The sequence below is a fragment of the Sus scrofa genome, chromosome 8 (assembly GCF_054392235.1).
Source record: "Sus scrofa isolate SSC_HxYL_T2T_F1_AM1 chromosome 8, Sscrofa_HxYL_maternal_Yorkshire_Landrace_v2.0, whole genome shotgun sequence".
In the NCBI taxonomy this organism is placed as follows: domain Eukaryota; kingdom Metazoa; phylum Chordata; class Mammalia; order Artiodactyla; family Suidae; genus Sus; species Sus scrofa.
In genome coordinates this window covers 18529563-18551915 of record NC_139390.1, presented here as the reverse complement: position 1 = coordinate 18551915, position 22353 = coordinate 18529563, and the positions used below count along the sequence as shown (strand labels likewise).

General features: G+C 38.3%; 1 protein-coding gene and 1 long non-coding RNA gene across 5 annotated transcripts in view; one reads left to right on the top strand and one right to left on the bottom strand.

Moving 5' to 3' along the window:
• The window catches only part of LOC146400348 (uncharacterized), a 56336-nt gene extending 54856 nt beyond the window's left edge, over window positions 1–1480 (bottom strand). The window contains exons 1-2 of one of the 2 annotated variants that reach the window (XR_014812261.1): window positions 1347–1480; window positions 542–617 (exon numbers count right to left, since the gene is read on the bottom strand). This is a non-coding gene — a long non-coding RNA (uncharacterized LOC146400348). Of the gene's footprint in view, window positions 1–541; window positions 618–959; window positions 1167–1346 lie in introns of those variants that run through there. The other variant, XR_014812260.1, reaches the window with a different exon arrangement.
• The window catches only part of DHX15 (DEAH-box helicase 15), a 56776-nt gene continuing 35793 nt past the window's right edge, over window positions 1371–22353 (top strand). For 2 of the 3 annotated variants that reach the window (XR_014811889.1, XR_014811890.1), the window contains exons 1-3: window positions 1371–1613; window positions 8247–8682; window positions 12223–12416. Coding sequence is in view for 1 of the 3 variants with exons in the window: in NM_001252212.1 (NP_001239141.1) it covers window positions 1543–1613; window positions 8247–8682; window positions 12223–12416 (701 nt within the window). In the remaining 2 variants the exon portion in view is untranslated. 3 annotated transcript variants of the gene reach the window in all.

Genomic DNA, 22353 nt, shown 5'->3' with positions numbered 1-22353 from the left:
ACACCTATGTCTCTTAGGGCGGGACACTTCTGCAGACAGAATGCTAACATTTTCCCTCATTATTTCTCCAAAATGTTAGACTAATTTATGGTAGCCCTCAAACTGGGAACCTGGAGATCTGAGCCTGGAATTGTGAAAGTGAAAATCTGGATTTTAATTCTGACTTTGACACTCACTGACTGTGTGAACTTGGCCATAACCTAGAGCTCAGATCCCCTCATTTGTAAAGTCAAGCAAAGACAGAAAAAGCAGCTGGAAACCCTTCCAGGTTTACAATTCAGTGATTATGCATCATGATCTCTGACACAAGTCGATATACTGTTAAAATACTTTTAGGATAGAAAATTTTATAAGTGAAGACATTCACTTTTCTTTATAGTGACTTTGAAATATGGATTTGGTACCAAAAAAATCCTCTTCATAAGTTGAAATTTTCAAGTCGTATTTAACCTTAGGGATTGCAGTTCTGAGGAACTGATAAGAGTCTGAATATGATCTTCCAGGGCATCCAAACAACCACCGCACAAACTACAAAGATCACCTGATTTGGGTTGGTCCACAGATCTTTTTCTTGTGTGCTTCTTAGGGGATGAATCAACTGAGCAAGCAGGTAGATTCTGGAAGGAGAGATTTACAAAAGTCATGTCATGCTATAGCAACAATTTGCCGTGGCTTTAGGGACAGCCCTAACGGCTATGTAACATAACCTCTTTCAGCTTTAGTGTCCACATCTACAAAATCACACCTACTCTGCAGAGTTACTGTAAGAATAAGAATAGAGGTAAGGTGAACGCTGTGGAAGCACATGATAGGTACAAAGAAAAAAAAGTTATGTTCTTACTGCCAATTTTCTTTATTCCGGGTAAAAGCATAAATAGATTGAGTGCATATTGTTGGTGATCAGTTAAAAAAAAAATAGAAGGCAAAATGGATTATGGTGAGTCTTGACATTTTCTCACCTCAGTTCGCCTATCAGTTGAGAGAGAATGTCTGGTCAGTGAATTCAAGTTCTAGAGCTGGGGTCCAATCCTGTCTCTGCCCCTTATCAGCTGTATGATCTGATAAGTTTTTCAACATCTCTGGGTCTTAGACTCCCCTAATACTGGTGGATAGGATTTCCTAAGTAGGATTAAACTCACTCTTTCAATTTTCTAAATCAGAGGGGTGTGAAGCCCCAAGGGCCCAACCCACTCAGAGGAGCATAAGGTGGCTGCAAAAGGAAGGAGGCCGGCGGGACGGAAGACGGGCGGGCCAACCAGGCGGTGGGCGGGGCTGAAGTTCCCGCCTCCGATGCGTGCGCGCAGTGCGCGCGCACGCACGCACGCACGCACGCACACACAGCATACCGCGGAAGCGCGCGCGCAGGCCCAGCCCTCGTCGCCGCCGCCATTTTAGCTCCTGGTTCCGGCCGCACGGTGTAGGCTGTTGTAGCGGGAGGGGTGGGGGTCCTCCAGAGTTTAGTAGTCATCCTCGACTGCGCCGATAGAGCCGTCAGGTTCTCTTTTTCCTTCCTTCGTTACCGCCAGCTCGAAGAGTCCGAAGATGTCTAAGCGACACCGGTTGGACCTGGGGGAGGATTACCCCTCCGGCAAGAAGCGTGCGGGGACCGATGGGTAAGCCAGGCCGGGGGCGCGAGCCAGGGGTTCGGGCTTTGTTGGGGTCCCGGAGGGGAGCGGGCCAGGGTGGGCCGGGCCGAGAGGGCCCCAGGGCCGACCCTTTGTTCCCCTCGGGCTCGGGTCACTAGCGGCGGGGCGCGGGAGAGCGGCGCCACTCCCGGCGTTCGGCCCGACAAGGGCGCGGGGAGCTGAGTGCCGCGGCCGCCGCCCGGCCCAGTCAAAAGAGCCCAGAGGCCTTTCGTGGCCACTAGGGCGCCTCCTCTCCGGGCGGAGTCGAGCAAGAGTCACTTCGAAGGGAGCGGACGGGAGGGAACCGCGGACCTCGTGGCCCGGGCTCCAGGGTAAGGCCTGGAGCCCGGGGAGGGTGGGGGAGGGCGCGGCGGGAGTAGTCGCTTCTAAGGGCACCAGGTACTTCTGAGGCAGAGGGGTCGGGGCAAGGGCTTTGGGGGGCGGCTGGGTGCCCGGTCCGGGGAGAGGCGGAGGCCGGAAAGTGAGAGAAGCGCGTGGATTCTTGTGTAGGCCGGGGTGGGGGTGGTGGGTGTTGGGTGAGGCGTGCAGGCGGGGAGTTCTCGGGGGAGGGGAGAGTAGAGGGCCAGCCGGGAGAAAGGAAAACGTGGAGTATACCTCCTGAGCGGGAGGGCTGGTGGTTTGGAGCCGCTGCGTTTATACTTTGGCGGGAGAGCGCGTGCCTCGGTCCATTCAAACACTTCAAAGTAGATGCTAGGCAAACTTCCGCTCTTGCCTACGCTCCCGCCATCTCCTTTATTTCCTGCTTTGGCCGAAACTGTATTTACGTACACGGGGCATCCCAGGGATGTAAATTAGAAAGGCCTTGTGTTTTTTCCAATAAGTTCTTGTTTTCTGCCCTCTACCCCACCCCGCTTTCCTTCATAAGTAGCTTTTGAAACAAGAAGACCCTTTTTTAGTAATTTATGGGAAAATATCACACTTGGGGAGCTTCTTTGGGAGTTCAGATACTCGTGGTGTTTCAGATTCCTTTCCACTTAGCCTTTATTTTTAAAGGTACAGAGGAATTTAACAGTTGGCTTTAGCAATTGCATCGAAATCATTTTCCAGTGTGTCCTTTCATTCCTGAAGTACAGAGCTTTATTTGGATAATTCAGGCAGAAACATGAAAGCCTGAATATCTAAATACTTTGAATAATTTTGCATTTATTGTGGGTATATGTGTGCAGAATCACTGTGTTGAGTCATCTGAATAACTTTTGTGAGTTTTTGTTTATCCAAAGTCCTTCTTTTGGATGGAATAAGGTATCTGTGTCTGGCGAGTATAAGCCAGGATAGGGTGTACTTTTTGATATCTTCCCATATATTAAAATATGGGAAGCATGAGTGTGTAACACTTTAATCTTGTAAATTTTGTAATTTACAATGTTAGATGTCAATTTTCTGTCTTAGGCTGTGTCTATCTTGGTTCCCCTCCTGGTCGCCAGTCCCCTAACACTCCCCACCCCTCACCCCTACAGAATAGCAAAACTTCGGCATTTGACCTACAAGTCACAGGCTCCTGAGAGCTGCTTTGAAGAAAGTGTGTATAATCCTCTCCACTTCGGGGATGAGAAATGGAAACCCAAAATTGTTAAGGGTGCTTGTGCAACCTTAAACAGTTTACAACTGGATTTAGAACCTTGATTTTTAAAATTTCACCCCTAGTCTCTTATTTTTTCCTATACAGCACACAGCCTATGATTGTAGTTAAGACTCATTACAGCCCATTTTAATGACATTTATAATGGGTTGGTAAAGTAGGGAACACTTGGTTCTTTGTTCCCTTGAAGCAAAAATAAATTGCTTGTCATCTGGTTAAGATGCAACTGATGTCTCTCACAAATTCAGATTGGAGAAAAAATATGCTGGGAAGGAATGAATTCACTTACAAAAATTTGTGTATATGTGCACCATTTAAATGCTTTTCTTGGAATTAGTGGTCCCACGATTGGTGTATGTACATGGGGTTGCTTCCCTTCACTTGTAAACCCGACCTACTTAGTAGAAATATGGACTTAGATGTTTGGTGACCTTATGATTCTTGGATGTTTTTTATGACACCTACCTGTAGGTGAATGAGAGTTCATCTTTGTAATACAGTTCTGAGATAATTCTGGAGGGACATTTGTATTCTCCTTTCTGTGTCACCTGAATGTCATTTCTCAGAACTTTAACACTGGGTTTAGTGTTTATTAGTTTTGTTCCCCCATGTTTAATAATTTTAAGTTACTTTTGTTGACTGTCATGCAATCTTGCAGATTTTTTTTTTTTTAAAGCCCTGCTAGTTAGTCCATTTTATCTGAGAGGGTAGACCTGTCAGTTTTGTGAACTCCACTGCCAAGGATGCCACTATGTCACTACTGAGAGGGGAGGTAATTCAGTGAGAGATTTTGCTCAGATTCAATGACCTAAACTATATATGGCTTTATGTATTCCTGCTATCTTTTAATTTGGGGGTCAGGAGAGAAGTTGAAGGTTTCTTTCTGTTATGTACTGACCTTATTCCTTTTTCCATCATCTGACATTTTCTGTATAAAACTAATTATTAAGCAAAAGAAAACTTACGTTGACATATGAGGAAAAATTTTTGAATATAGGGACATTTTTCACTTTGATATTAGTTTCTGATATTACTTCCTGATAGTTTTTCCTATTAAAAATGTGAAATAAGAAGTTCCTATTGAGCTGTTAACCTGTGGCTTAGCAGGTTAAGAGCCCAACATAATGTAGATTCAATCCCTGGCCTCACTCATTGGGTAAGGGATCTGTGGTGTAGATGGAAGATGCAGATTGAAGATGCAACTCAGGTCTGGGGTTGCTGTGGCTGCAACCCATATAGTGTCCATGAGGATGTAGATTCGATCCCTGGCCTCACTCAGTGGGTAAGGAATCTGGCATTGCCACAAGCTGTGATGTAGATTGAAGATGCGGCTCCGATCTGATGTTGCTGTGGCTATGCTGTAGGCCAGCAGCTGCAGCTCTGGTCCTACCCTAGCCTGGTAACTTTGTATACTGCAGGTGTGGCCCTAAAAAGAAAAATAAATTTTTTTAAAAAGTATGAAATAAATATAGTGACAAGATAACATGTAGAGACTTCCACAATTTTAGGTGCTTTAAATAGCACATTTTCATTATAATTTTGTCTTGGTGAGGTTAAGTAACTTGCCTCAGGGAACATAAGAAATGTCCATACATAAAAATGAAAAGAAAAGGGCAAAAAATTACCTGAAAACTTCCTCCCTATCTTTATTTATTCTTTCATGAACATTTTTTTAGCTCTCTGCATACTTATTCACAGATGTGCACTATAATATTGTGATAGCGATAGGATTTTTTAATATATATTATTTTGCGCCTTGATTTTTTTTTTTTTAATTCACCCAGAAATGTGTCATAAACTGTGGAATGGGTATACGTTATTCTTTTCATTGGCTGCATAGTATTCCACTTGTAAAAGGGGTATTTTTAACTTATTTAACCAATTTCCTGTTCACTAATGCTTTGGTAGTTTCTTAGTCTTATGAGTGAAAAGTTTGATGAAAATCCTTAGGTGTACTTAGATCCTTAGAAGTTCCTGGAAGTGATTGCCAGATAAAAAGCAATGACTTTTTAAAAATACTCTAACCAGTTTACATCTTCATTAGCGTTTCTTTGGTTTCTATTTCTCCTTGTAGAATTTTAATGTAAATGATAGCCCTTGTTCATTGGGCATTTTGTTCCACACACTATTTTAAGCACATTACCTATATTAATTCATTTACTCTTTGCAGTATTCCAATGACATGTGAATAGCCATATTTTATAGACGAGGAAAGAAGTAACTGTGGTCATATAGTTAGCTTAAGTGTTGAGTTGAGGATTAAGCTAAGATAGAATACCGAACCAAATGTTCAGTATTCATGTTTAATAACTCTGTCCTCTTGTGTCTCTCCCTGCCAGTATTGTGGCTAAGTGACTACCAAGCACTACTTTGATAATTAGTTTTTTAAGCCTCACATCTCAATTAGTAAATCTTATAAATAACAAATATAATAATAAAAAGTACCTATTTTAAAAAGAAAACATGCCTGTACACAATATTCTGCATTTGGAGCAGTGGGTTTGAGCTCTTTCTCTCTCCCGTTGAAGGTAGTTGAATCGCAGACAGCATTTCAAAGTGATGGAACTTGCCTTCTGCATTCTTCAGTTGCCCATTTTAAGCAGAGACTACTTTATTAGTACTTTTTGCTTTGCAGATTAGTAAATTGAGGCTTAATATTTCCAGTGGTTATGCATCTGTGATCTAGGTGCTCTTTTTACTCTTCTACTCACAGGTAAACTCCAATTTTTGGTCACCAGTTAATCACTGTGTCCTCAGGATGTATTTTATGCTTCCTCTGCTACAGTTATTTTGGGTAATGAAACTTCTGATGAAGTAAGTCCTTGAAAAAGTCTTTGTTAGCTTAGGTACTCCTGTTGTAACAAAGCAGATGATTCTTGATTTACCCTGTCCATCACTGTCTAACCCAGATTTTATAACTCTTGAGAGTTTGGTCTGTGTGTTACGTGCTAGAAGTATAGAAGTTCATTAACCCCCCTACTCCCCCAAGGTAGGGTACTAGAAGAGTGATTTCTTTTTACTCAGACCAGATGTTCTTTAAAGATTCTTTTATGTTCTATGAACTATAGAATTTCTAGTCTTAGAACTCATCCTTCACTACAGTGCTTCTGACTTCACTGGGCGCATATCTTATAAACTATTTCTCATTCACATTTTCGGGCTGTGCAAATACTTATTTAATTAACAAGCACCTTAGACCAAGGCAGAGTGAGACAAGAAAGAAAGGATGGTTGTGGTATATTTCAGAGATAGGTCAGGAAGTTCAAGTTCTGAATCGTGGCACTTCATTTTGTGTGTTAAGTAATCCTTTGGGTTCCTTCGATTACTTTCTTTTTGTGCCAGATGGGATAAGAAGCTTTTTCAGTCCTAGTTTGTATGTCCTCTAATTCATTAAAGGTGAACATTGGGATGGGAGAAGGAAGAATCATATACATACGTGAAAAGAGATTATATATATGTGAAAAGTATATGTGTGACTATTAATGTAAGTGTATACATGTAATAAGGCTTTTCTCTCTTTAGGCAAATTCCTATGGAATAGAATTATATATTTTAGAAGGGACAAGATCAACCATAATTGGTCAGTTTACAATTTTTGTCATTGAGGGACTATCCTTACTTATGCTGGCTTCAGCTATATTCTACTAAGAGGAGTAATTGCTGCCCGGTTGATGTACCATTACAGAGAATGAATGAATGGTCCTCCCTAGTCTGCAACTGATAATTGGGGCATGGGAAATGTAGGTCTTTCGTGTGTTGTGGATAAGGGACAATGACATGTTTAGTAGCCTGTGTCATAGTTCCATGTTGCCCCACTATTTCAAGGCTGAGTCCAAAATCCTTGGAGAGTTTGGTCTGAAGTAAACTGGATTGGTAGAATGGATGAGCAGAGATTATTTAAAACTTAGAGCTGTATTAGAGGTCATCTCTAGTAACTAGAAGTGGATACTAGAATTGACTTAGTGACCTAAGATTAATATGGTGGACATCTGCATAATTTAAACATTTTAAACACCTTTGTAGTGTTCAGTGAAGCTTGTTTTTAATAGGTTATATTTCACTTTATGGATGATCAAAGCATACATAGGTTTTACAAACTACTTCCAGTGTTTTACTACTGTTAAGAATACATGCTAGAGATCCTGTTATGGCTTAGTGGTAACGAACCTGACTACTATCCATAGGGATGCGAGTTTGATCCCTGGCCTCGCTCAGTGGTTAAGGAGCTGGCATTGCCGTGAGCTGTGGTGTAGGTTGCAGATGAAGTGGAATCTGGTATTGCTGCAGCTGTGCTGTAGGCCGGCAGCTGCAGCTCGGATTCACCCCCTAGCCTGGGAACTTCCACATGCCGCAGATGCAGCCATAAAAAGCAAAGAAAAAAAAATACATGCAAAGATAAAAAGTAAAAACAAGAATAAAAAGTTTTCATTTAACTTTTTTATAGAGCAATATATGCTTATTGAACAAAATTTGGAAAGTGCTAGAAAGTATAACTTAAATCACTCACTAATCCTTTAACTTGTATTAGTGTAATGCGAATTGTCTTGGTGGTCAGGTGCAATAAAAGATTTGTTATAAATTTTGAGCATACTTTCAGTGTAAAATTACTTTTTTTGTATAACTTGAAGGAGGATCTGGGAAAGATTGTAGTGCCATTCTCTTTTTGCCTCATTTGTCCTATCTCTTCCTCACACTGCCCTCAGTCTTTTGCTTCTAAGTAGGAAGGGATTTTACTTGAAGAATGAATTCTTGTGTTGTCTAAGGTGATGGCTGAAGATGGAAAGAGACTGTTCCTTAACAGAATTTGAAGTATCAAAAAAGGGAACGGTGTTTATGGAAGAAGCATGGGGAATCCCTGATTATAAGTTTTTTGTTGTTGTTGTAATTCATTGAGTTTTATATCAGTTTTTTCATTTGGCTGTTGAACATATACTTCCTTGTGACTATAATGCTGCCATAAACATTTTGCATAAAATTTGGAATTCGAATTGTAATTTTTTTCTTTTCTTTTTTTTTTTTAGGAAGGATAGAGATCGTGACCGTGATCGTGAAGATCGGTCTAAAGATAGAGACCGAGAACGTGATAGAGGAGATAGAGAGCGGGAGAGGGAGAAAGAAAAGGAGAAGGAACTGCGAGCTTCGACGAATGCTATGCTCATCAGTGCTGGATTACCACCTTTAAAAGCTTCCCATTCAGCTCACTCAACCCACTCAGCACATTCAGCACATTCAACACATTCTGCTCATTCAACACACACCGGGCATGCAGGACACACATCACTTCCACAGTGCATTAATCCATTTACCAACTTGCCACATACCCCTCGATACTATGATATTCTAAAGAAACGGCTTCAGCTCCCTGTTTGGGAATACAAAGATAGATTTACAGATATTCTGGTTAGACATCAGTCCTTTGTTCTTGTTGGTGAGACTGGGTCTGGTAAAACAACACAGGTGAGTTATGAATACCATGCTGCGTATTTTATTAATGTTTGTTTACTTAATGTTGTGTATTTGATTCTGATGGTCATTCCCATTGTCTGTCAGAACATTTTGAAGCGTAGCTGCTTATGTTTAACACTTTTGAGTGACTTACAGGGTGGGAATCCTGTAAGGAGTACCTATTTTCCTGAGGCCTTTTGGGAAAATAGCAGGGCTTCTCCCCCACCCGCCGTTTCATTGTATAAATTATGGCATTGATGCTCTCCCACCCACTTTAACCCTGAGGTGGTACATATTTAGGGATACAGAGTTTGTTTTCCAGCCCTTGGGTGGAGAGATCTGAACCAGTGGAGTGATTTTTGTTTTTGTCATTCTCATTTCTTTGTTTTTTTTTTTTTAATTGATTTGAACTGTGTAGATAGTATCCATTCTTTTTTTTTTTAACAGAGTTAAAGTCTCTTTAGTCATGACCTCCATCCAATAGTGTCCCACTCCCTGTGCCTCCCCAAGTTAAACACACAAATTAGTGTCCCATTAATAATATATTTAGGATATTTCTCAGACATGGCCCATGTTACAGACATTTAGGCTGTTTCTAATAGTTGTTTTGCATGGTCAAGTATATCCTTAGGGTAAACTCCCAGAAGTAGAAATTGTTGGGTCAGAAGATCGTTTTTAATTGTAATACATATAGCCAAATAACCTTCTATGGATTTGCATTTTCTTGGTACAAGTGAGGTAACCATATATACAGATGCTTGAGCCTGACCCATCAGAAAATTTCTTAGAGGTTACAAAAGTAGCAGTCCCTGGCCCTTGTAGACCATTTGGAAAATTCAGCAGTGTTGAAATGAATTTAATTTCATCTTACCATGCTGAAATAATTACTGTGTTGTTTCCCACTACCTGTTTTTTCGTGTTTTTGTACTACCTGTGATACATATTTAGATTTGAGCATACTGCATCTTACAGGCTATCCTTTTTTAAAGTTACATAATGCCACAAATCTGTTAATTTGAGTATTTCATGGAGACATTTTTGAAGGCTATAGTAACAACCCAAACTGGAAGATTTTATTAAAGACCGAGCTTTGGTATGGTTTTTCTTTTTAGTGAAAGGAAAATGTAATGCAGTTAGGAAAACGGTAACTATTGGATTATCACCTTATAGAAGCTTAAAGAACTAAATATGTGAAAAGATATAACTAATAAATTTATTAATACCACAGTGTCTTTAGTAGTTTCTTCAGCTGGTTTGTCTAGTTTGCGTAATATTATCAGCAGTTTGATAAAGCCAGGCACTGTATATTTTGTATCATCTAAGTTTTTCAGCAGGCATGCAAGGACGTTCTTAAGCACCATTTTACAGATGAGCAAAGTGAGGCTTAGATTTGAGAGATTTAGTGGGTTGCCCTGAGTTATGAGGGTTTTAGTGGGTAATGGATAGAGGTGAGTTGAGTATTTGAAACTTTGTCCCTTTGTCTCATAGCCAAAGTTATATTTATTTTATACTGCTCTTCTGTGGCCTTATATGGTTAACCTTATTTCGGAGATGAGTTTATTTAGTAAGTTTGTGTATAAGAAGGTCAAGTGAACTCAAAACAAGAGGTTTGTGATTATTTGGTTTAGTATTTGGTTGTTTTTTTTTTAGTACTTAGGATTTCAGGGCATTTGGAGGATTCCAAGGGAAACAGCAAGTTAAATGGTAAATTTCACGCAAATGCTTTTTTGGCATACTATTATTAAATCTTGACTCAAAACCAGCAAGAGTAGTCACCCATATTTTGATGATCTTTTTGTGCCTATCAGAAAGTGAAATCCTTCAAATAAAACCTGAAGTAATTTAACTTTTGACTGAGACTCATAGTAAAAACATCTCACATTGCAACTTGGTATGTACCTACTATATTCATAGATAAGAAATTAAAGCTAGTTCAACCAAGAGGGACAGCATGAGCAAGGGCACATGTTGAGAGAGAAAGAAAAGCATTATCATCTCTGGCCAGAGTATAGGGCGTATTTGAAAAGAAAAGTGGAACCAGTGAGACTCGAACAGTAGATTGGGCCTTATTTTGCTATGGATTGACCTAATTGTTTTTTTTGTTTGTTTTTTGGTCCGCACCTATGTCATATGCAAGTTCCCAGGCCAGAGATCCAAATCTGAGCCACAGCCACAGCAATGCCAGATACTTAATCCATTGCATTGGGTGGGGATTGAACCTGCATTGCTGCAGAGACCAAGCTGGGTCCTGAACCCACTGTGCCACAGCGGGAACTCTGGAACTTTAGTTGCAGAGGAGTAACAAGGAATTTTACAGATATGTCTCCTGTGTAGTGAGACTGTTGATAGACTTTGTAGGAGGTCATAAAATTTTGACTATTGCATGGCAGAGTGGAGAATAAAGGACAGGTTGAAGTTAGGATGTTAATGCTGTTGAGTGTAGGGGATGTGGGAGGGGTTATTAAGTATTGGGAGGAAGATGAGAAATGGTTTTGGTTTTGAACTTGTTGAATTTAGGATAGCAATAAAATTCCTTTTTTAAGTAAAAATGACCACAAGGTCACGGGTGGGACTTGAGCTAGGATTGACATTTGATGTGTTTCACATATGTATGTGTATAGTCGCAGAAGAATAAATAAAACCATTCAGGATAATGTATAAAGCAAGAAGGCTGAGGGCTAAGGATCAGTTTTTAGAAGATGGCCCCAAAGAAGGAAGAGAAGCTGAAGGAAGGGATAGCTTAGCATTGATATCTGGCTTGATCAAGCTGGTAGTCTGCAAAAAGACATACTTCCCTTCTTAATACTATTCTTAGAAATATGAACAGATCTATCGATGGAACTGTTCTCCAATCTTTGCTGGGAACCCTTGGAAGTATACTCTTTCAAGGTCCTGGGATTTTCATATACTTCAAACAAAACAAATACTGCAGCACATTTAAAATAGAAGCAGTTAAGTGAATCCAGCTATCTTCTTTTAAGCCAGGTTTTAGAGACAAGCTAAAATGTAAACCAGTGTACTCTTGTATGCATACTTCTGAGGGGAGAAGGATAGGAGTTAGATGCTGCTGGCTTACCAAATTTGAATTGAATTAAAAGATAGCAGCTCTAAAGCTAACCACAAGCAGATACGATTTCTACTTGTTACATGCATTACTTTGTAAATTAGATTGTATAGGAATTTGTTAAGTTTCTTAGAATATTTTTAGGAATTAACATTTGTTATAACTGTAGAGTTTTCCTAAGTTGGATTTCTTCTCATTGCATAGAAAAATGCTTGGTGATGGAACATTGACACCATAGAGCATATTCAGCAGAGCCTCAGTGAACCTAGCACGCTCAAGAGTACAGTTATGTCATATCAGTTTTGTACATGACCCTTTTTTGGCTTGGAGAGCTCATGCTGTTATAAATTTCAGTCTTAAGTAATAATTTGTGGTGTGCCTAATTAAATTTTGTGTAAAATTATTAGAATGAGATAAAACACCTCGTGTTAAATATATCTGATATGCAGGCAGAGTAGAATTAATTTAAATGTGAAATTATTTGATAGATTCCACAGTGGTGTGTGGAGTACATGCGATCATTACCAGGACCCAAAAGAGGAGTTGCCTGTACCCAACCCAGGAGAGTGGCTGCAATGAGTGTGGCTCAGAGAGTTGCTGATGAAATGGATGTGATGTTGGGCCAGGAAGTTGGTTACTCCATTCGATTTGAAGACTGCAGTAGTGCAAAAACCATTCTTAAGTAAGTACTGTCTTTAAAAATGGACACTTTTTTCCGCCTGCTTTTAGTTTTCTGCCCCGGATAGGGGACTTTGCTAGTGGAGTCTGAGGTCATCTAAATTTAGAATAGTCCAGAGTAGACCTTAGATTTACTAGATGACTTTTTAACATGAATTCTTTTTCTTGGTAGTAATATACATAGCTGTTCAGTAGATGTTGAGGCTCAAAGGTCAGATTTTAGTTACTTGGTACCGTATCTAAGGTGAAATGTTATGTCATTTAACTATAGAAAAGTAAAGTGATATATCTTAGTCAAGGGCAGTCTTAGAATAAGGTGTGGGAAGGGATGTGATTTATTTGGGGGAGAGAGCTTTTAATGTTTACTACATAGCTATTATGGGGTATATGTTAGGAGCTAAATGGAAGAATCTTGTTTTGTAGTATATTCTTAGTTTCCTCAAAGTTCTTGTTTCTCTCCCTTACACTGTGGTACATGATTGACAACCATATTGAGCTGCTTTCTAACATTTTTTTAAACTTCCGTAATTTTTTATCTTCATCTTAATACTTGCATTCTGCATAAGTAGTGTTATTTGTTTCTTGATGGTAATTCTCTTGAAAATCTTCTCCTTTTTTCTGTTTATTCTGTGTGCTTCTTTTAAAATGATTTCTTTGTCATGATAAATGTTAACATGGACAGTGACATGAGTCTTTGATGGCAGACATACATACAATGTTATGGGGAAAACTGTTTTACAGGAAATCTCAAATGTATGTAGAGGTAAAATAGTGAAATAAACTCATATTTATTTGTCTTGCATCTTCAAACTTGGCCAGTCTTGTTTCATCCATATCTCAACCTTTGCCCTGTACCATAGAATTTGAAGCAAATCCTAGACATCATATACTTTTTTCTGTAAATATTTCAGTGTATCTCTCTCAAAGAAGTTTTCTTGAAATTTAACCGTTACAACTTGAAATTTTTTCTGTAATCAAAACATTGTTACCTGTCAAGTTTTATATCAGTTACTTCTAGTTTCTTTGATATATATTTTATTAGAACTTCAGATTGTTTCATTTTTAATCAACAGTTGGATTTAAATAATCAGCTTACCTTTGACTTCATGAGGCATGTTTTTGGCTTAAACCTGAATCTTCATTGAATAAATCTTTAATTTAGTGGTAGTTACAGTACTGATCAGTTGTAATTACAGTGTAATTGACAAAAGCATTGCATAAACAAACTTAAGATTTTATCATACTTTTTAAGATGCAGATAATGTCAAGGAATTGAGGATAGTAAAGGGCAGGTTTTACTCACCTTTAGGAGGAATAATCTGGCATTTGATTCACTATGCATTGAAGATACTTTGTTTTCAGTAAGCCACAGTTGAGCAGGAAGAACATAATTTGGAAATTGGGAGATGAGAAGGTTATGTGCAGTGTTGGGGTAGAATGTGTCTGTTTGTAGTAGGAAGTGGTGGGCTTTCTAAAGCTGTATGCTTGTGAAAGATTTTGGTTCACTTAATAGGGAGTGACAATGTGAATAGATTTGATAGCTCTAAATGAAAGTATCTTTGGCATTGTGATGTTTTCTTATGGAATGGTTTCTGGAGGCTATAATTAAAACCCTTAATTCATGACAGGGTAGGCTTATTGGGATTTTTTCTAGCATCTTCTGAGGAGCTAGAAGCTAACCTAGTGTTGTCTTTAAGTGGTATTAAATCTTATTAGGAAAGGATTAGTGATAGTTTTGACTAACAAATGCTTCATTAAATGCAGTGTCTTATGAATCCCTATGTAGATTTTGTAGTCATCTATCAACTCATTTCTGGAGAACTCAGATGTTAAAAACAGCAGAGCTTTAACTTAATGAGGATTAGTTACATAGTTATTTGGGTAGGAAGAGTGAATACATCAGTCAACTATCAGTACCTTCCATTAACTATTCTCATATATAGGTACAAGATGCTTATGTATCTACTGGCTAGCCAGAAGAACCTTTAGTTTTCAGAAGGATGGTAAAGAGGACAAACTTAGGAAGATTTTGTCTGAGGAGCTTAGAATTTAACCATATCCTTCTTGGTTCATTGAATATACTAAACAAATACTTGTTTACTAATTAAGTAAGTGTGTTTGAGAGTACTTTAGCCTAACTAGTGTAGTTTTAAATCATCTCAACACAGATTAGTGGTCTAAAGATGATTTCTTCAGTGTTTGAGACACAAATACCTCTAGGTTCTAGGTCTAATGTTTTATTGTTAGAGAGGATTGCTATTTTCAGAGAATTGGATCTAATAAAAATTAGTGCACACTCTTAGACTAGCCTTATATAGCTATCCAGTTCCAGTAGACAAGTTTCTTTTCTGCTAAATTGTTCTTTTGTTTGTCATGCGTTTGCCTGCTCCCATCTTTTTTTTTTTTTTTTTTCTCCTGAAGTATTTTCCCTTTTGCAGGGTTTTTACTCCTTTGGCTGTCTTCGAATGGAAATCATTGGTGGGGGGGACCTCGTGAGGTAGCTAAAAGAAGAGCAGAACAGTCCTTGAAAGATTATCTTGCCAAATTTGTAACAAGTTGGTGAAAAAATATCAATTCATTTTAATGTTAGAAGGAAGAGGTTGGTATACTTTTGCAGAGGATTTTTTTTTTTTTTTCTTTTTGACCACGCCCGCAGCATGAGGAAGTTCCTGGGATCAGTCTGCACCACAGCAGTGATCAGAGCTGCTGCAGTGACAACTCTGGATCCTTAACCTCCTATGCTACTAGGGAATTCCATTTTGCAGAGGATTAAGAAGCTCTTTGTATTGGAGTCATAACACATTTTAAGGAATCTGTTCTTCCTTCTTTTTGAAGGAGCTGATAACTTTTAAGGGAATGAATCAGTTTGATAATCTTGAATGTTTGGGAAAGCATCATAATATTTAAGTTATTAATTTGGTGGCTAATTTCATTTTTCTTTTATGTTTTTTATTGCATCTGTGGCATGACCCAAACCACAGCAGTGACAATGCTTAACCTGCTGTGCCACCAGGGAACTGTGTTGCCATTAAGCTCACTATTATTTTTAAATTTTTTGTTTTATTTCTTACTGGTGCACATTTTTCTTCATGGTCCATCCCAGGAGACTGGACACAGTTCCCTGTGCTGTACAGCAGTACTTTATTGTCTATCCATTCTAAATGTAGTAGTTTGCATCTATAAACCCCAAACTCTCGGTCCATTCCACTCCCTCCCATTTCCCGCCTGAAACCCCAAGCCTGTTCTCCATGTCCGTGAGTCTGTTTATCTTTTGTAGATAGGTTCATTCGTGCCATATTTTAAATTCCATATGTAAGTGACATCATAGGGTATTTTTCCTTCTCTTTCTAACTTACTTCACTTAGTATGATAACCTCTGGGGGCATCCATGTTGCTGAGAATGGCATTATTTAGTTCTTTTTTAAGGCTGAGTATTCCATTGTGTGTATGTACCACATCTTAATCCATTTCATTAATTAATGGACATTTAGGTATTTCCACATCTTGTGAACATGGAATAGTTCTGCAGTGAACATAGGGGTGCATGTGTCTTTTTGAATTACAGTTTTGTCTGTGATTTGTTGACTCATTAATGATGACCATTCTGCCTGGTGTGAGCTGGTACCTCTTTGTAGTTTTGATTTGCATTTCTTTAATAATTAAAATTGAGCATCTTTTCGTGTGTGTTTTTGGCTATCTTTATGTCTTTGGAGAAATATCTTTTTAGGTCTTCTGCCCATTTTTCAGTTGGGCTGTTTGTATTTTTGCAGTTGAGTTATGTGTATATTTTGGAGCTTAAGCTCTTGTCGTTTTTATCATTTGCAACTATTTTCTGCCATTCCGTAAGTTGTCTTTGTCTATGGTTTCCTTTGCTGTCCAAAAGCTTCTAAGTTTGATTAGGTTCTATTTGGTTGTTTTTGTTTCTATTCCCCTTGGACACTGCCTTAAGAAAACATTTGTACAGTTTATGTCAGAGAATGTTTTGCTGGTGTTCTCTTTTAGGAATTTTATGGTGTCATGTCTTATGTTTAAGTCTTTAAGCCATTTTGAGTTTATTTTTGTGCACGGTGTGAGGATGTGTTCTAGTTGCATTGATCTACATGCATTTGTCCAGTTTTCCCAGCACCATTTGCTTTTTCCCATTTTATGTTCTTGCCTCCTTTGTCAAAGACTAACTATAAATGTCTGTTTATTTCTGGGCTCTCTGTCCTGTTCCAGTGATCCCTATGCCTGTTTTTGTATCAGTACATTGTTTTGATTACTGTAGCTTTGTAATATTATTTGAGGTCTGGGAGAGTTAGGCCTTTTACTTTTTTTCCTCTCAGGATTGATTTGGCAATTTTGGATCTTTTATACTTCCATGTCAATTTTTGGACTGTTCTTGTTCTGTGAAAAATGTCATGGGTAATTTGATAGGGTTTGCATTAAATCTGTAGATTGCTTTGGGTAGAGGCCCTTTTAAGTGTTAATTTTTCCAGTTCAGGAGCAGGGGGTAGCTTTCCATTTCTTTGAATACTCTTTAATTTCCCTTGATTAATATTTTATGGTTCTCGGTGTGTGAGTCTTTGACCCTCTTGGTCAGGTTTATTCCTAGGTTTTGTGTTTTGGTTTGGTTTGGTTTTTTTTGGTGTGGTTTAAAAGGTTTTTTTTTTTTTTTTTTTTAGTATTTTTTGTTGGTATACAGAAATGCAGCAGATTTTTTTGGTGTGATTTTTTTTTTTTTTTTAAAGATTTATTTAGTACTTTTTTTTTTTTTTCCTTTTAGGGCTATACCCTCAGCATGGAGGGTCCTAGGCTAGGGCTCGAATTGGAGCTGTAGCAGCTGGCCTACACCACAACTCGCAGCAACTCACTGAGCGAGGCCAGGGATCTAACTCCTGTTCTAATGGATACTAGTCGGATTCTTTACTGCTGAGCCACAACAGGAACTCCTTTAATATTCCTTTTTAAATATTTCTGAATATTAATCTTCTGTCCTGCTACTTTGCTGAATTCGTTTATCAGATTGAGAAGTTTTTGTCCGGAGTCCTTAATGTTATTTGTTTTCACAACCCTACCCATGGCATATGGAAGGCCCAAGACCAGGGATCAAATCTGAGCTTCGCTGCAACCCTAGCCACTGCAGAGATAGTACTGGATACTTAACCTGCTGTACCACAGTGGGAACTTGCTTCCTTTTTCTTTTTCCTCAAACTGCAGAATTACTGAGAGATTTTTATATTGAGGGAATCCAATAATTACACAAGTAATGCTCATTCAGTCCTTTGATAATTGAATACCTTCTGTGTATTAGGCAGTGCCAGGTATAGTAGTAAAAAGTAAATCTGTTCCCTACCCCCATAAAGCAAATAAAGCAGTAGATATAAAATTTCAGATTATGATTAGGCTCTGAAAGAGAATTGTGGCATATATATGAAAACATGATTTGAGAATTCAGACTGGGAAAGAAAAGGCAGGATTTAGGTCAAGGACTGAATTAAAAGTAATGGTTTGCCAGGAGAAGGAATCGAAGAAAGTAGAGCTTTCTAGGCAGATAGGACATCATTTTTAAAAACTTTTACTGAAGAGAAAAACATAATACTTTTTACTTGAGAAGGCATTGTAGTATGTATGTTATTTAAAGTATCCAACTGATTGGGTAAGTCAGGCTTTTACCCCAGATCACTTTTGAGATGTTTCAGGATTGGTTTATAGATGGTATGGATGATCGCAGATTGGTTTATCTTGCCTAGTTAGAGCATAAACCCTTTGGGAAGAGAATTTGTGTCTATATCTGTATACTTGTGCATGAATCCTTTTTTAAAGAAGTAAATCTAAGGATATAGAAGGTTAGCAGAGTGGTGTGAAAATTTGTCACTACAATGTAGATTATGGGTATGTCTTCAACATAATCATTAAAAGGTAGGATTTTCATGGCAAGACATGTTCCCTAATTTCTTTAAACTTGTCTCAGTGGGGAAAGTGTAGTGGTAGGTTGATTTGGTGTACATAATTTGCCTTTTATTCCAAATCTTTTGCTTTTGGGTTATCAGATTCATTTCAGTTTTGGAATCTGTCACAAGACTAAGAACTCACATGGTTGTTCTGTGAGCGTGCACCATCCTGAGATGTTTATCTTTTATATAACTTCGGGACAAACTGCTAGAAAATCAAAAGTTAAAAGAAAGTAGTTGAAATTCAATTAAATGATGGAGAAATGAAGTCTCGTGTTTTAAGATGTGATGAGCCCTTTGTAAAACTTGAAGGGAGAGAAGTTTTGAACAAACTAGTCAAAGAACAAAGAAGTATTGTTCCACACAGTGTGGATCAGAAGCTTAATTTCTGATACGAAGTGAGAGATATGAGCCCAATGCAAATGCTGCTTTAGTAAAGAGCTGGCTGCTACAGAACCTCTAACTCAGGTTTAACACTGGGGAGGAGTTACCAGCCAGTGCCATAGCAGATTCTTTTTTTTTTTTTTTTTTTTTTTTTTGCTTTTCCTAGGGCCGCTCCTGCGGCATATGGAGGTTCCCAGGCTAGGGGTCTAATCAGAGCTATAGCTGCTGGCCTTTGCCAGAGCCACAGCAACGCAGATGCAAGCTATGTCTGCAACCTACACCACAGCTCATGGCAATGCTGGATCCTTAACCCACTGAGCAAGGCCAGGGATCGAACCTGAAACCTCATGGTTCCTAGTCGGATTCATTAACCACTGAGCCACGACGGGAACTCCTCGCCATAGCAGATTCTTATGGGACCCCTGGAAACAATGGTTTGAAGCAACAGCTGTAGAACTTAGGTTCCAGAGTGGGTTTCCAACAAGGCAGCTTTGTTTTTAAAAGATGACTTGAGAATCAAAAAGAAACAGCAGAGCTCAGACTCTAGGATCACAGTGCCTGAGTTGTGTCCCAGCTCTGCCACTTATTTGTTTATTTATTTTTGCTTTTTAGGGCCACTCCTGCAGCATATGGAAGTTCCCAGGTTAGGGGTCAAATCAGCTACTATAGCTGCCAGCCTGTGTCACAGCCCTAGCAACACTAGCCTCGTCAGTGACCCACACCACACCATAGCTCACGTTCTTTTTTTTTTTTTTTTTTTTTGCTGTGATCTTGGCTATGTTAAATAACCTCCCTGAGCTTATTTTTCAGAAGACAGAGCTGATAATAACAACTACATCTTAGGGTTGTTCTGAGATTGAATATGTAATTTGTAGCTCTTAGAGTAATTCCTGTTGGCCAGCAAATGCTAAGTCAACATTTCTACTTTTGCTGCTGCTGATTGATAGTTGTTGTAGACTTCCAATTTGAGAAATTAGTGGATCTTATTAACTAGTTAACCCAGCTAATTTAAAACATACTTAAAAAGCCAATTTATTAAAGTTCCTTTTAGTACAGTAATTGAATTATAATTGAGGGGGTTTAGCTTGAATTAAACCTTGATGTTGCTTGTCATTGTGAAATGAATGAGTGGATATTCTTTTTTAGGGCTGGAGATAAGATCTGGAAACAGGCTTGGTCATTAGAGATCATTAATTAAACAAACATCAATTATAAGCAAGTATCTGTTATATGGAGCAGTTTTTGTCATAGACTAAAAAAAAAAAATCACTGTTGTCACCCTAGAATTAAGATTCGGTTGGCTTTTGTTAATTTATAGAAAGCTAACTTGATTTCCTAAAGGTCTGCATATGGTATTAGATTTGACCTTGGTGTTTATGCTTTACCACTGACAAGGGATTAGTTATAGAAGGCTTTATTTGCTTACAGTGCCAACATCTTTAAAGATACTAAACAGAGTCTACACTTTCATCCTAGCTTCTGTAAATTCTCTTGAGGATGGGAGAGCATTTCCTCCAGAAGTTACGAAAATTTGAGCAATAGGCAGTATATTCTGAAGAAATGATTTAATTTTCTTATTTTTCTATTATTTCTTTAGCATGTCTTTTGTTTTAACTCTTAACTTTGAAACACATGCCAAATGTATTTTGGCTATTTGCCAAAATAAAGCTGTATGCTTTGGCTGCTGATTTTCACCATTTTTAGTTCGTAACCATGAAGCTATAACTTGATTGATAGGGTTTGATGTTTTCTCTTTGCCGTTTTTTGGTCCTTTTGGGGGTTATTAGGATTATATTAAAGCACTGTAGATTCCAAATTACTCAGACTACTACTCTACTGTACCTTTCCATGTGACTATTTATATCTAGTAGTGGTGTGTTGTTGTAACCAATGTCATATAATGCTGTTGTGATTATAGTAAGATTAGTGTTGCTCTTACTGGGAAATGCTTTTGCAAGAAATATGTCAGATTGAATTGAGTCTATATAAATCTTTATCCCTTTACCAATGAAAGGAGCATTCTCTATATAAAGGAGCTGTGCTAGTGTCACTGGCTCTTTTCTGACTTGGTCGGGGAGGTAGGCTGTGAAGTAATTAAAACGGGTTTCAGTGTTACATGAATTGTGTAGGTCATTTCACAGAAGAGGAGGTATTTCATCTGATCTGAGAAGAATGGAAAGACTTAGGCAAATTAACTAGGTAGATAATCTAGGTTTTAAATAGAGAAGTTCCCATGCTGCTTTGGTCCACAGTATGCTTATTGGCACCCTAGCCTAAAGAAATAACTCTGAATTCTGTTTATTTAGTAGTTCTAACAACCTAGTATTTGTGTTCAAATGACTTAGTAACCCATTAAACAAATATTGGATGTTGAAAGAAGAACTCAGTATTTTAATTTCTTTCTTAACCATCATTATTTACTAATGCAATGTGCTTGCCAGTTGAACCCTGCAGTTTCTTATACCTTGGGAATCAGATTGGATGCTTCCACCTTTATTTTTCTACACTTATTTTTGCATTATGTTTGCTTTTTATCACAACAACCATCAAAAATCCAGCTTTTCAAAGATGACATTATCAGAAGGAATATAGCATGATGAACAGTTAAAATTCCGAACTAACCACCTCAAACTAGTAGTTCCTTTGGATGTCACATGTTGAGTATGCAAAAACAGAAATATAAATTATTTGAGTCACTAAAGCAAGGCAATATTTATTCTCCTCTGGAAATAGGCTGCCATTTAACAAAGTGAATTAATTTACTGTATTAAAGATCTCTAGGAAGTAGTTGGTTCTTCTCTTGACTTTGGGTGTACACATAGATGTTAAAGTTGCTGGTAATGTAAACTTGAATTGTGCTAGGGGGTTATGTATGAGTTGTCCTTAGGAGGTCTGACTATTAAACAGCAAAATGTCTTACTTTTTAAAATGGTTGTGTTCTCATGGATCATGTTTGTGAAGTTGTCTTTACATAAATTCATAGAACTAAAATCAGAAAAGAGGAGTTCCCATCGTGGCGCAGTAGGAACGAATCCAACTAGGAACTGTGATGTTGCGAGTTTGATCCCAGGCCCTGCTCAGTGGATTAAGGATCCAGCATTGTCCTGAGCTGTGCTGTAGGTCGCCGTCGTGGCTCAGATCCTTTGTGGCTGTGGCTGTGGTGTAGGTTGGCAGCTGTAGCTCCAATTCAACCCCTAGCCTGGGAACCTCCATATACCGTAGGTATGGCCCTGAAAAACAATAAATAAATAAATTAAATTAAATGCACAGAAGACTAAGTGATGAATTCAGAAAGAGATCACTTGAAAGAGATTTTAAAACTTCATTTTTTAAACTGACATTATAAAATATATCAGTTTTTTTGTGCTCATGGCAACTGATAGTGGAAAAAAATTTTGATGAAGGTGGTTTGATGACTTTATTGGTAGCTGTTTAATAAGTAAGTATAATAGCATTCTCTATAAACATGTTTATAAATTGTTTTGCATTTTTGTAAATGACCACTTCATAGCGTTCATTGTAAAGAACAGGGAGAGTGTTTAGACTCCCCATATTTGGTAGTAAAGAGAGCAGTATTTTATAAAATAGCTGTATGTAGTTCTGTCTTCTAGCTTCATCCCTGAT